The following is a 15,053-nucleotide window of genomic DNA, read 5'->3' as shown; positions in this document are numbered from 1 at the left end:
TCACAAAATTTCACAGAAGAATATACAGGTGATCAACAAATATATGAAAAAGTGCTCATCATCTCTAGTAATTAGAGAAATGCAAATTAAAACCTCCCTAAGATTTCATCTAACTCCAATTAGAATGTTGATTATCAAGAACAAAAGTAATAATAAATGTTGGCATGGATGTGGGGAAAAAGGCATACTCATACATTGCTGGTGGAGTTGCAAATTGGTCCAGCCACTCTGGAAAGTTGTATGGAGATTCCTCAGAAAACTTGGAATGGACCCACCATTTGATCCAGCTATCCCACTCCTCAGTTTATACCCAAAGGACTTAAAATCAGCATACTTAAAAAAAAAAAAGGGCTGGGGATATAGCTCAGTTGGTAGAGTGCTTATCTCACAAGCACAAGGCTCTGGGTTCAATCCCCAGTACTGCAAAAAAAAAAAAAAAAAAAAAAAAAAAAATCAGCATACTACGGTGATGCAGCCACATCAATGTTCATAGCTGCTCAATTCACAATAGCTAGATTGTGGAACCAACCTAGATGCCCTTCAACAGATGAATGGATAAAGAAATTGGCATATATACACAATGGAATATTACTCAGCCATAAAGAAGAATAAAATTATGGCATTTGCTGGTAAACTGATGAAGTTGGAAAATATCATGCTAAGTGAAAGAGGCCAAGCCCCAAAAACCAAAGGCCGAATATTTTCTCTGATAAGTGGATGATTACACATAATCGGGGGAGGGGCATGGCAGGATGGGGGAAGAGAAGAATGGAGGAAATTTGGATGGTTTAGAGGAAAATGGGGTGGGATGGGGTGGGGGACAGAAAGAAGAATGAAACAGTATTACTGTATGTATATGTATGATTACATGAATGGTGTGAATCTATAATGTACACAACCATAGAAATGAAAAGTTGTACCCCATTTGTGTACAATGAATCATAATGCAGTCTTAAAAATTTAAAAGATTTTAATGAAAAAAAATCACAAAATACAGGAAAATGTTTTGCAAATGAGGACAGTGAACATTCCTAAGATATAAAAAATTCTCAAATGTAAAAGAACAAATGTTAAAAGTATTCACAGAAGACTGAAAACAATTCAAAAAGAAACAAAACTAATAAGCCTAAGAAAAGATATTCATCCCAAAATATCAAAGTATAATGACACAACAATTTCTTCACGTTAGTAAAACTGAAGAGACTGATGTTGCACAGTATTTGCAAGGGGAACATTGGGGAAATGCAATTTCATAGATTATTAAAAGTAATAACTGGCATTTATTGTGCTAAGCATTAGGTTAACTATTTATATGAATTCTTTTACTTAATTAGAACAACCTTAAAGATAAATATTTACTATCTCCATTTTAGAAAATAAAGTCAGAGTCCTAGAAAAGAGAAATAGGGCATATCCAGTAGAAATGAGAATATAAATTGGAATAACTAATCTGAAAATATGTATCAATACTTGAAACATGTATATCTTTGACTCAGGATTTCTATGAATGTAAATTTACCCTGAGAATCATCAGAAATGACTAACTTACAAATAATATACATATAAATATCCATGGCAGTTCTGTTCAGAAAAGATAAAAAAAAAATGAAGAACAATCCAAATGCTTAATAATAGAACTGATGACAGTATAGTCATACAGTGGAATATTGCACAGCAATTACAAATTATGATAGAAATTCACGTTTGCTATGGAAAAATGTCTATATACATAAGACCAGTGATAAAATATTTATTTACATGTGTATCTGCATAGAAAAGATAGGAAGTATATAGAAATAAGATGTCAATAGTGGTTAGTCCTAAATAAAGGAATTTCAGTTGCTTTTTACTTTCCTCTAGACTATGTAATAGTTTTTACATCTAAGCACTATAATTTTCCTTTTAGAAAAGAAATGTTTTAAAAATTCTCTTAGGTTTCAGACTGAATAAGCAACCACTGACCAACCTGACAAAGTGAGAAAAAAATAAATGGAAGCCAGAATCATTCAAGTGTTTTTATAAAAGTAGATGCCTTTTAGTCAAAGTTGGAAGTAATTTAATAAATAAATCACCAACAGGAAATCAGTTTAAAGTTTCCTAAATTTGTTGGCATAATGTAAGATTCAAAAATCAAATTAAAATTATATAATTATTATGCATCAATAAAATAAATGCAAAAATAAATTCACAAAAGAGAATTCACAAAGTACAACTTTATCAGCATAATATCATATTATCATTGTCTCATTACCTTCTCTTTCCAGTTATTACATTTATAAGTTAGAAATTTTAAGGTTATTTTATATTCTCTATCTCTCCAAACCCATCTCTAATTATTCACTGAGGTCTTTTGTTTTGTTTTCTAATTTAGCATCCAAAATGTTTCTAGAATCTTTTCATCTTACCCATTCCTACTGTTTAGGCAATTTCATCTTTTTCTCTAGTCCTAGATCTGCACTGATTCAGGCTGGCAGTTTTTCATTTGGGACTGCTTACATCTAGGTTTGTCTTATTCTGGCTTAGCCATTTTTTCTAAAGCATAATCTGATCATGCTTACTTAAACCCATAAGATACTACAAATCCAAACACCATAAAAGGTCCTGCATGATTTGGCTGCTATTTTTCCCATCAACCCCACATACTTTTCCTGTTTCAGATATGCCCTGTAAGCTAGATACAGAGTTTGAACTGGGCTGTTTCCAACTTCTAGGACTTTATAGATGCTATCCCTCTTTTTGCCTCAATGCTTTTCTCTCCTTCTGTTCTTCCCTCCACTAATTTTCTGGATTTTGACTCATCCTCCCAGATCCAGCTCAAGCATCTATGTCTGCTTTGGTTTGTTTTCCATATTCCTTCAAGCCATATTCCTTCAAGGGGAGATGATACTCCTTCTTTACACCACATCTTATACATGCCTCCCTTACTTCACTTAACAAAGCAATTAAGCACTCTGAATGATAACTGATGCTATTTGTTTTTCAAATCTGTTTTGAGACTCAGCTTTTTTTTTTTTTTTTTTTTGCGGTACTGGGGATCGAACTCAGGGCCTTGTGCTTGTGAGGCAAGCACTCCACCAGCTGAGCTATCTCCCCAGCCCGAGACTCAGCATCTTGAGAGCAGGAACTATAACTTATTTTTGTGTTCCCAATGCATATAACAGTGTTGGCACATTAGTAGGTGCTCCACGCATTTTTGTTGAGTGTTTAAGAGTGTGTCTGTCCTCTACTGCTAACTCTGAGTTTCTTAATGCAAGCTCTCTAATTTGTGTTTAGAACCTTTAGCACACTGCCTGACACAAGCAGCAATTAAAAATATCTAGCCCAGTGGCATGGCACAAGCCTATCATCCCAGTGTCTCAGAAAGCTGAGGTAGGAAGATCACAAGTTCAAGGCCAGTCTCAGCAATTTAGACTCCATCTCAAAACAAACGAACAAAAACTGGGGATGTAGCTCAGTGGCAAAGAGTGCCTGGGTTCAATACCCAGTACTCTCAACATCCAAAAATTCAAAGAATAAACACATGAAACTTTCCCCTCATTAATCCTGATAGCACAGATAGCCTATCCCAATCATTTGAAATAGGTGCCTACACTGCTTTAAATTATGGCTATGTATTAGTATCTTAGTATCTAAACTCAAAACATGAGCTTCTTTTTGTTAATCTAACTTTGCATCCTACTTATTATTGCAAAAAGCTTTTAAAGACAAGTAATATATATTTGATCATTTGATTAAAGCAGCTGTCGATAATTCATTTATTTAATCTATTCACTTAATTTCATTTTAAACAATTCCAAGGTTTTGTTGCTTCCTTTAAAAAAAAGCACTAGATTTTAAAATAGGTTATATATTAATATTCAATATTTTATATAGTATATGCTAAGTTAAATAATCAGTTCATCCAGCATGTATTTACTGAATATGCATCATGTGCCACACATCATGCTAGGGGCTGGGAAATATAGTAGTCCCTAAATATAGTAAAGAATTAGACGGTTAAGTTCCCTGTATAAAAGCAAACACTTTAAAATGGAAATGACAACCAGTGTACCCGATAATTTGAAAATTTAAGTTTTCATAACCAAGATGCAAGTTTCAACAAAAATGTACAAGCCAGGAGTGCTGGGGGTTCCTGTAATCCCAGGGGCTCAGGAGACTGAGTGAGACAGGAGGATTTCAAAGCCAGCCTCTGCAAAAGTGAGGCACTAAGCAACACAGTGAGACTCTGTCTCTGAACGAAATACAAAATAGGGCTGAGGATGTGGCTCAGTGGTCGAGTGCCCCTGAGTTCAATCCCTGGTACTGGGGGAAAAAACAGCGCAGAAGAGCTGGGCGTCGGGCGTCGTATAGGACACCTGTAATCCCAGCAATTTGGGAGGCTGAGGCACAAGTAATGGAAGTTTGAGGTCAGCCTTGGCAACTTAGTGAGACTATGTCTCAAAATTTAAAATAATGAAAGAGGCTGCAAATGTAATTCAGTGGTAAAGCATCACCCCCACTGGGAGTGGGGGATGCACAGTTATGCTTTTAGAGTGTAGGCTTAGCACAACAAGGTGAATGTATTTGACACTATTAGAATGTATACTTAAAAATGGGTAAAATGGGGGGAGGGAGGGAAAGTGGAAGTACTGGGGATTAAAATGGAACAAATCATATTCCATGCATATATGAATATAGCAAAAAGAATGCCATAGGATATATAATATAAAAACATTAAAAATGGTTCAGGTGGTAAATTCTGTAATGTACATTTAACTGTAATTTTCTGAAAAACAAAACAAAACAAAACAAAACAAAACTGAAGGATCAAGAGTATGCATTACTGCCTGGTGTGGTGTGGTGGTGTATGCCTGTAATCCCAGCAGCTGTGGAGACTGAAACAGGAAGATCACAGCTGAAATGGGAGGACTACAAATTCAAAGCCAGCGTCAGCAACTTGGCAAGACCCTGTCTCAAAAATACAAGAAATTACAGGCTGTGAATGTGGCTCAGTGGTTACGTGCCCCTGGGTTCAATCCTTGGTACCAGAAAATAAAAAATAAATAAATAACATGCATTTTCAACAGCAATAACATTGTTTACATTGGGACCAAAATTATTGTGTGTGTGTGTGTGTGTGTGACAGAGAGAGAGAGAGAGAGAGAGAGAGAGAGAGAGAGAGAGAGAGAGAGAAAGAGAGAGAGAGAGAGAGAGACAGAGAGAGAGAGAGAAAGACAGCAAGAAACAAAATAAAGTACCCTAGTATATACATACACAGTACATCTGTGACATTCAAATTCCATGAAGGGTGGCAGTGATTAGGGGGAAAAAAACAAAGCCTAAAGAGCTTCCTAGAAGAGAGGCAATAATGAAAATGAAACCAACCAACCAAACAAACAAAAAATGGTTTCACATTTAGCTGCAACATACAGTAGTGGTTAACAGTCATTTTTATGACTGTTTTCTCAGCTACAAAATGGATATAATATTAGAATTGCTAAGATAAAATTAATGAATGCATGCATGTAAAGCAGTACCCTTACCAAGACAAGCGCTTAACAAATCTTAGCTATTTTGATGACAGTATGCTGGATTATAACCACAAAGGGAACTTCACATGTTCTAAGAGTTTATAATATTAGTTGTTATGTTAACCTTTGTTGATTAAAGATGTTTAAGTGTTTACATTTTTTCTTTCCCCAAATTCCAGTTCCACTACAATAAAGCAACACACACACACACACACACACACACACACACACACCTCCTTTAATCCCCCAAAAGCCTGACAGTGGGAGACATTTCCTCATCTCTACATCATACTCCTGGTTTCACGAGCGCCAAAAGGAACAAGGGTTGGACCTAGGCTCAGCTTTAGACACAAACCAATCACAGTTTCTAAAAAAGAGTGAATGGGCTTATGGTGATGGATTGTAAGAAAAGGAGGTGTTGGGGGGTCACTAAGACTAACCCAGAATACTGAACTGGAAACTGGAGCAGCTGTATCTGGTCACAGATGGCCACAAACTGGCGAGCCTCAAGGTCTGAAGATATGCAAAGGATGAGTTCGTGCTAGGGTAGAAAAGAGTTGGTTTTGTTTTTCTTTTTTTCAGTGCTGGGGATTGAACCCATTGCCTTGCACATGCTGGGCATGGGCTCTCATTGACTGACACTCCCAACCAGTGATGATTTTTTGAAAAAAAGTCTCTGGAGTTGCTCTCCTCTCCCTTCACAGTGGTGGTGCTATTGACTCTAAAACCAAATCATCAACTGATCTCCAAAGAAATGGAACAATATGGATACAAGCAAACTTTCAGGTTTATAAAGCTATCCTTATTCTCTTTTTTATTCCCCTTCAGCTGTTGAGGGGATACTCATAGGGGCAAACCTGCTGTTCACTATTTGGGGATCCTCAAGTGAAGTCATTAGTCTTTCTTTATTTAGAGTCCAGTAATTTTATCAGACTATATCTTGGTAAATCAGGTATAGGGTAAATTCTCTTAAGACACAATTTTGGCTTTCATTTTAATTTTAGGAAAGTTTTCTTTTTTAAAAAATATATGTATTTATTTATTTTTTTAGTTGTCAACAGACCTTTATTTTATTTATTTAGATGCGGTGCTAAGAATAGAACCCAGTACCTCACACATGCCAGGCAAGTGCTTTGCCAGTGAGCTACAACCCCATGCTAGGAAAGTTTTCTTTAATTATAGTTTTAGTATTTGTTGTTGCATTTTTTTCTGGAAACCTCTATTGTTTACAATTTTCTCTTTTTTCCATCTCTTTTTTCACCCCCTGTCTTACAGCATCATTTGCTCTTGTCTTGCTGATATTGTAGGCTTCTTTTCTAAAGTGATGTTTTTCCAACTATTTCTACTTTTCTTTAGGTTCTGTCATCTTATCCCACAGTTTTCACAATTGGTATGTTGTTCTTTCATATCATATAATTTTCTTAGTGTATTTTAGCTCTGAAAGAGTATGTTACAGTTTTGCTGTTCAGTAGGCATGTTTTTACTGCAAAAAAAAAATATTTGGGGGGAGGCCCTAGGGATCAGTCCCAGGGCCTTACACATGCTACGTGTGTGCTCTGCCACTGGACTACATCCCCAGCCCTTTACTGCAAGTTTTTCTTTCTTTTTTTTTTTTTAATTTAAATTTTTACTTTTACAGACTGCATTTTGATTCACTGTACACAAATGGGGTACAACTTTTCATTTCTATGGTTGTACACTGCATGTTTTTAATGACTGTAGCAATGTATTTTCCCTATAATAACTTTGTATGCAATCTAACTTCAAAACTTTTTGTTGCTCATTTTAATGTGAATTTAATTTTCTAGAGCTTTTAGAATGAGTAGGTTTCAGAAAACCTTTAATTTAACAAAACCCTCTCCTCTGGAGGAGGGTTAAAGAAACATGGTGGTTTGTTTTTTAAGATTTTTTGACTCTTAACACTTCCTTTTATCTGAACCTTCTCTCCTGTTTCTCTTCTTGTCTCTTTACTGCCTGCGTTGTGTTCTCTCCTGTTTCTCTTCTTGTCTCTTTACTGCCTGCGTCGTGATAAGATTGTATTCCACTCCCAGCTGTTTCTCCTTAGGGTGGGCTCTGCCCTAGAATGGAGCCTCTCAGTTTTGAGAATTTATAGGAGGGATATGGCCCTGTCTCTTTGGTCTTTCAGAATAAAGGCCCCGAGTTTTGGTTCTGCTCTCTACCTGTCTAGCACAGTCTTCTTGTGCGTGCCTGTTGGCTGTCTGGAGTTCTGGTCTCAGGTCTCCATCATGCTTCCTTTTTCCTGTGGTGCAGATGCCAACACTCTGTCTAAACTGTTGGTAGTTTGTCCTCTTCTACTAGTATTTTGACCCCAAAGTATCATGGAGATACCATATCACAGGTTTGTTGCAATTGTTTTATGGATTTTAAGTTTCACTATCTAGTTTTGCTTTCTGTTTTCATTGCGGAATCAGAACTGAAAAGCTGTGTTACTGTCGCCAGCACCATCTTCCTAGAACCCACTCCTTCTCCTAATCCCTCCGCCCAGGACTAGTTTCCGAATCACTGCGACATATTTAGGTATTGCCATCTTTAAGTACTACTTGGAGAGTAGTTGGTAGCCCATTAATCTCTTTTTGATCAAGTATCTAACAATACCACTTTGGTGCACCTAGTTTTAAGGTTTATTACAAGGGAATTTTTTAACAATCCTATTCTCAGTTTCTCTCTAGTGTAATGCTTTCACAAAACCTATCCTCAGTGTGCATGTGATAAAACTGCCTTTAAGATTACTTCTGTTTTTCAGGAACAGAATTCCTCAGAGTAGAGAATCCAAGATATTTTCACCAAAAGAAAACTCTGCACCAAGAGTACTGAATAAAAATATTACTGAACAAATTATGCGTTATCAAGTCATTTTGAATAGCAGTCACCTATTTTTTTCATTTTGAGATAAAGTGACTCAAATACTTGTTGACTGAAATATTGTCCAGGAAAAGCCAGTGTGTCTCTATTTCTGCAGTGTACTGGTATCCTTTTTAACCTTCATCCCTGGGATAAATGCCCTTCTCTACATATCTAACTCAACCTATGCTTCAAACAAATGAAAGATAAGCTAGCGTTTTGAATTTTTGGTAAGTTTTTTTCTAAAATACCAAATTAGATTGGAATCCAGCAACAAAAGAATCTTTTGCACAAGTTTAGTGCTATCTTTAGGATTTTAAGTACTTGAAAAAAATTAAACCATAATGTAATAACTTCCACTATTAATACAATGCTATCCATCACAACTAATTCAATCAGGTATACATACTTTCCAAATGATTTTCCCACTCCCGTAAAACATAAAACGGAAAAATATCTATCAAATTCATTAAAAGTAACGAACACTAAAACATCACCCAAAGTCTAGTTTACCTAATAGACCACTGCTTTCTCTTCTTTTCACAGTTCCAACACAGAAATATACAAACACACATTTTTGGAATCTACACATAAACGTTGCTCTGTGGTCACTACAAACCAAATGTTATTAGTGCTCTCTAAAACACTGAAGCCTCTAAGTAATGCCCTCCCCGCCCCTGTTATTATTATTATCATCATCATTTTTGTTTTGACAAAAGGGGGTTTATACTTGATACTTTACTTTCGCGGTTCTGGGGATTGAACCCAGGGGTACTTTACCACTGGGTCCTTTTTATGGTTTCAGTCCTTTTTATTTTTTATTTTGTGACTGGGTCTTGCTAAGTTGCGAGGCTGGCCTCAAACTTGTGATCCTCCCGTCTCGGCCTCCCAAGTAGCTGGGGGAGTTGATAATGTCTTTGGGATAATTGAAAAGGCATCATAAATATGAACCATCAGCCACGACAAAAAGTCTAGGTGCTGGGAGCGAGGTAGGTGAGATGCAGCTCTTTCCAAGGGAAAGTAAACAAGGTGATTCAACTGCGGAGGCGGCTGTTATTGTTCCTACGAGGGTCAGGTCCTTCGGTGGGCTGGGGGACCTACGAGGGCAGGTCCTCCGGCTTCACCCCTCCATCAGGGCGAAGCAAACCTACAGCTCCCTGCGGAGGGAAGAGTGAGAGCCTTCCCACCCGGGACTTATTTCGAAGTCGCAGAAGGCCCTGCCCAGATAGGGGCTGTCAGACCTGCCGTGAGCCCCGCGGATCTGCGCACAGAAACGCAGCCTGCCTCCTGGCCCCCATTCGGATCCCCCGGACGTCCTCCAACCCTCTGTCCCCCGTCCTACGCCGCTCGGCCAGCAGCCGACGAGCAAGAGGCTGGAGCCCCAGTCCGCGGCGGGGAGAGGGCCGCGGCGCCCGGGGTCCTCGGCCTTCTGAACCGCCGCCCGCGCTCACCCACCTGATGCTCTTTCACCACTTCGCTGAGGCAGGGATACCGCTCCGAAATCCATCGGTAAAACTTGGGGACTCCCATTTCGACAGTCAACACTAATTCCAGACAGGGCCAAACCGAAACCAAACGCCCCGCCGGGGCCTACGCCGCCGCCTCCGGCCGTCGCTCCGCCGATGACAACACACCGCCCACCCGACCATAGAGACGCCCGGCGCGCCTAGAGCGGCGGCATCGCGGCCGCGTCCCGGGGCGGGGCTTATCCGTCGGCCTCGCCCCGCGGCCGGCTGCCGGCAGCGGCCCGGGCTCCCGGGCCTGTGCGCCCGTGCCCTGTGCGATCTCCTGTGCGGGAAGTTAGTTCTGAAGTGCCGGGTGACGGGGCTGGCTCCCGAGGCGGCGAGGAAGCCCGGCGGGCCTGCCGGAGGCCTGAACACCGAAGTCGGCCCGCTGCCCCGCCTCCTGCTGCTGCCATCGCAGTGCTCCTCTCCGACTGGGAAGAGGTCTAGCGCTGTATTTGGCTGTACTTTGCGAGAAGGCGTTATTTTCTCTTAGGAGTGTAAACCTACAGTGAAGTTTCTTTGAAAAATGCTTTCTGGAAAAAGAAAAACCCGAAAACACAAAACCGAACGTGCTTTTCGGGCGCACGCCTGTAGGTCTCGCTATTTTGCCCAGCCCGCCCGTCTCAAAAAATAAAAAGGGCTGGGGACGTAGCCCTGCGGTAAGGCGCCCCGCGTTCGAGCCCCAGAACCCAAAAGGGAATTTGGGGTAAGCTGGGGTACGTGCAGCTCGGTGGTAGATGCGCCTGGGTCACACCTCCCAGTACCTCCAAAACAAACAGCCCGTTCTGAAAAGTTTCTGAACTAGACGGCCTTTAACTTAAACATCAGGCCCTGAAAGGGAATTAGATAATGTTTAGTTTTCACAAGGCAGAGTTCTATTGTTACCTGTTCTAATTAAGTTTTCCATTTATTTGAATGTAATTACCGATTACTTCGTAGTTATTTTAAATCTTATGAAAGGAAACAAAATATTTACACATTTACTTTTTAGATTTTAAAATATGGAACTTTGAGTGTTGCTATCTTCTGTGAACACTGGAGGGTGCATTCTAGTAAACCTGGATTATGGCAACATCTTTAAAATTACAGTGTTGGAAACTGGGTGTAGTTGGAGTGTAGAGTGCTTGCCTATTTGTGAGGCCTTGGGTTCCACCCCTACCATTGCAAAAAAAACAAAGAAAACAATAACAAAAATATAACAGAATGTTTATTTAATTATCATATTCACATTGCTTGGATTTTTTTCCCCATCACACTTTCAAACATACTAAAAAAAGAGTTTTATTAAGTGAACTTAATAATATGTTATTATGTTTGAATCTCTCTCTAGGCTGTCAGTCCAGAAGGGCAGAAGAGGCAGCTCTGTGTATAAGTGTACAGAAATACTGGATGTAATTTTGTTGTTAAAATGAATCCTTATGTTAACTAATTTTTTTGTTTGTTTTTGGGTACTGGGGATTCAACTCAGGGGCACTGGACCACTGAGCCACATTCCCAGCCCTATTTTGTATTTTATTTAGAGACAGGGTCTCACTGATTTGCTTAGCCTTTTGCTTTTGCTGAGGCTGGCTTTGACCTTGTAATCCTCCTGTCTCAGCCTCCAGAGCTTTGGGATTACAGGTGTGCACCACCATGCCCCGCCTAACTAATACTTTAAAAAAAGAAACCAATAAAAATTATAAAATGAAATTAGGCTGGCTTCTTTTCTTGCAAATACATTTTTTTAACCATATGAACACATGATGTTTCATTTCTTCAGTTAGAACACACCATGTGTATTAAGAAAGCAATTTATCTTAATAACAACGTTATCTTAAACATTATGAACAGGGCTGGGGATATAGCTCAGTGGTAGACTGTCTAGCATGTGTGAGACCCTGGGTTCAATCCTCAGTACTGCAAACAAATCAAAACAAAAACCACCCCAAACACTCTTCTTATTGTTAACAATTAGAAATAATACCAGTTGTTCTGAGACCATAAAGAAACTTATGTTGTACTTCAGAACTGAATAGATATATGTTAATACTAAATACATTAATTCTAGATAACATTCTTTGAAGTAATTTCATTTCACATATATGGGGTCCAACCGAGGTACATTTGGCATAATAAGTTTTCATCAGTAGCCTCTTGTATAAGGTAATGCACGTGTCCTTCAATAGATAACGGCAGTCCTGTCACTCTATTTCGGGTCTTGATTACACCTTGCAGTCGCTGCTCTATGTCAAGAACATGGGTCTTGGCCTAAAACGAGAAAGTCATTAGGACTAAGGACTCAATAATGTGGCGTTGGTAATTTAGAATTTCCACTTTCTTGATAATTAATAAACATCAACACTATTTTACTGATTAACACCCCTTTGGAAGCAGCAAATAGAGAAAAAGTGAATAAAACAAATCCAGTAACGAGATATTGATTTTGAGGCTTGTTACATTAATTCAACATCAGTTGACTGGACATGTTTCTGGACTACATGAAATAGTGGGGAATTATTTTTACATTACAATTCCAGAAAAGTAATAAATAAAAAATTTTGTTTCAAGGGCTGGGAAGTGTAGCTCAGTAGTAAAGCACTTGTCTAGGATGTGTAAGACCCTAGGATGAATCCCTAGCACTACAAAAACAACAAAACAAAACTGCTTTCAAAGTGTTTAGGACATATATTTGAATGAATATTCTAATAGCAAAAATGCTCTAATAACCTAATATTTACATTACATTCTAATAACAGCAATAATGCTCTAATATTTACATTATTAGTGCATACAAATGGAAATTCTAAGTGAGATACTTGAAACTTCACATTTTTCGCTTAGGAAAAAGCACATCAGAATGTAAAAGTGAGAAAGATGTTATCAGAAAAACAATCCTCAGACTGGTGGTGTAGCTCAGTGGCACAGCATGTGCTTAGCATGTACAAAGCCCTGGATTTAATCCATAACACACATACACATAAAAAAACCCCAAAAAGAATCCTTAAATCTATTCTAACATTAAAAAGGGTCATCTGTAAAAGTTGAGGCTTCAACTAATTTTAGTAAGGACTGAATGGCTACATTGTCAAGATGGATTGTGGCCCACTATTATCACCACATTAAGGCTCACATGTATTACTGTGTAAACTCAGGCAATTTGTGCCCAAGTTTTTTCCACTGTTATTTCATGACTGTAAGATGTTTATGTTAAACAAGCATGCCTTGCTGTCTTTTATTACATCAATACTAATAATGTTAACATTAGTAATAACAATAAAGAAAACTTGAATTTCAGAGTAATCAGTATTCACTCGCAGTATTTAAGAATTTAATATTCAGTTCTCATTTGTAAGATATACAGTATTAGCTCATATCAAGGTGCATCTTCTGCTAACCTTTTCATTGACAACTTCTCCAGTTTCATTCAGTGTTGCTTTGGAATGTCCTTTAACTGGCTTACTCCACTCCACAAGAGGATCATGTAGAAAAGTCTTTAAGACACTAAAATTGAAACATATTAAGGTTAATCCAATAATATCTTTGCAAAAAGAAATCTTGTGCTGGCTGTGGTGGTGCACTCCGGTAATCCCAGTGGCTCAGGAGGCTTAGGCAGGAGGACTGCAAGTTCAAAGCCAGTCTCAGCAAAAGTGAGGCACTAAGCAACTGAGACCTGTCTTTAAAATACAAAATAGGGCTGGAGGTGTGGCCAAGTGCCCCCGAGTTCAATCCCTGGTACGCCCCCCTGCCAAAAAATCTTGCTATAATCAACATTTAAGAACTTCATTTAAGAACCAGAACTTCAATTATACTACAAAGCAATAGTAACAAAAATGGCATGGTATTAGCACCAAAATAGACAAGTAGATCAATGGTACAGAATAGAGGACACGGACACAAACCCAAATAAATACAATTTTCTAATACTAGACAAAGGTGCCAAAAATATGCAATGGAGAAAAGATAGCCTCTTCAACAAATGGTGCTGGGAAAACTGGAAATCCATATGCAACAGAATGAAACTAAACCCCTATCTCTCACCCTGCACAAAAATCAACTCACAATGGATCAAGGACATTGAAATCAGACCAGAGACCCTGCATCTTATAGAAGAAAAAGTAGGTCCAAATCTTCAACTTGTTGGCTTAGGATCAGACTTCCTTAACAGAACTCCCATAGCACAAGAAATAAAAACAAGAATCAATAACTGGGATAGATTCAAACTAAATAGCTTTCTCTCAGCAAAGGAAACTATCAGCAATGTGAAGAGAGAGCCTACAGAGTGGGAGGATATCTTTGCCACTCATACTTCAGATAGAGCACTAATTTCCAGAATATATAAAGAACTCAAAAAACTCTACACAAAGAATACAAATAACCCAATCAACAAATGGGCTAAGGATATGAACAGACGCTTCACAGAAGAAGATCTACAAGCAATCAACAAACATATTTAGTAATCCATCTTTAGTAATAAGAGAAATGCAAATCAAAATTATACTAAGATTCCATCTCACTCCAATTAGAATGGCGATTATCAAGAATACAAGCAACAATAGGTGTTGGGGAGGATATGGGGAAAAAGGTACACTCACACATTGCTGGTGGGGCTGCAAATTAGTGCAGCCACTCTGGAAAGCAGTGTGGAGATTCCTTAGAAAACTTGGAATGGACCCACCATTTGACCCAGCTATCCCACTCCTCGGCCTATACCCAAAGGACTTAAAATCAGCATACTACAGAGATACAGCCATATCAATGTTCATAGTTGCTCAATTCACAATAGCTAGATTGTGGAACCAACCTAGATGTCCCTCAATTGATGAATGGATAAAGAAACTGTGGTATATATATACAATGGAATATTACTCAGTTATAAAGAATAATAAAATTATGGCATTTGCAGGCAAATGGATGAAATTGGAGAATATCATGCTAAGTGAGATAAGCCAATCTCAAAAAATCAAAGGACGAATGATCTCGCTGATAAGCAGATGATGACACATAATGGGGGGTGGGAGGGAGGCAAGAATGGAGGAAGGAGGGACTGTATAAAGGGAAAAGAGGGTAGGAGGAGTGGGGGGGGAAGGAAAAAATAACTACATCAAACATCATTACCCTATGTAAATGTATGATTATGCAAATGGTATGCTGTTACTCCATGTTAAAAAAAATTAGGTGAAGGATGAGGAGCTTATCA

General features: G+C 38.6%; 2 protein-coding genes across 5 annotated transcripts in view; both read right to left on the bottom strand.

Moving 5' to 3' along the window:
- The window catches only part of Xrn1 (5'-3' exoribonuclease 1), a 125,321-nt gene extending 115,318 nt beyond the window's left edge, over positions 1-10,003 (bottom strand). The window contains exon 1 of the mRNA XM_047563438.1: positions 9,828-10,003. Coding sequence (XP_047419394.1) covers positions 9,828-9,902 — 75 coding nt within the window. The 5' untranslated portion in view covers positions 9,903-10,003. The remainder of the gene's footprint in view (positions 1-9,827) is intronic.
- Positions 10,004-11,481: 1,478 nt separating this feature from the next.
- Atr (ATR serine/threonine kinase) overlaps positions 11,482-15,053 on the bottom strand; it is a 99,117-nt gene continuing 95,545 nt past the window's right edge. For all 4 annotated transcript variants that reach the window (XM_047564283.1, XM_047564284.1, XM_047564285.1 and 1 more), the window contains 2 exons: positions 13,252-13,357; positions 11,482-12,124 (listed from right to left, as the gene is read on the bottom strand). In XM_047564283.1, coding sequence (XP_047420239.1) covers positions 11,951-12,124; positions 13,252-13,357 — 280 coding nt within the window. In that variant the 3' untranslated portion in view covers positions 11,482-11,950. The remainder of the gene's footprint in view (positions 12,125-13,251; positions 13,358-15,053) is intronic.

This window comes from Sciurus carolinensis, chromosome 9 (assembly GCF_902686445.1).
Source record: "Sciurus carolinensis chromosome 9, mSciCar1.2, whole genome shotgun sequence".
NCBI classification, from domain to species: Eukaryota; Metazoa; Chordata; class Mammalia; order Rodentia; family Sciuridae; genus Sciurus; species Sciurus carolinensis.
Note: the sequence above shows the minus strand (reverse complement) of the source record. Positions and strands in the feature narration are given on the sequence as shown.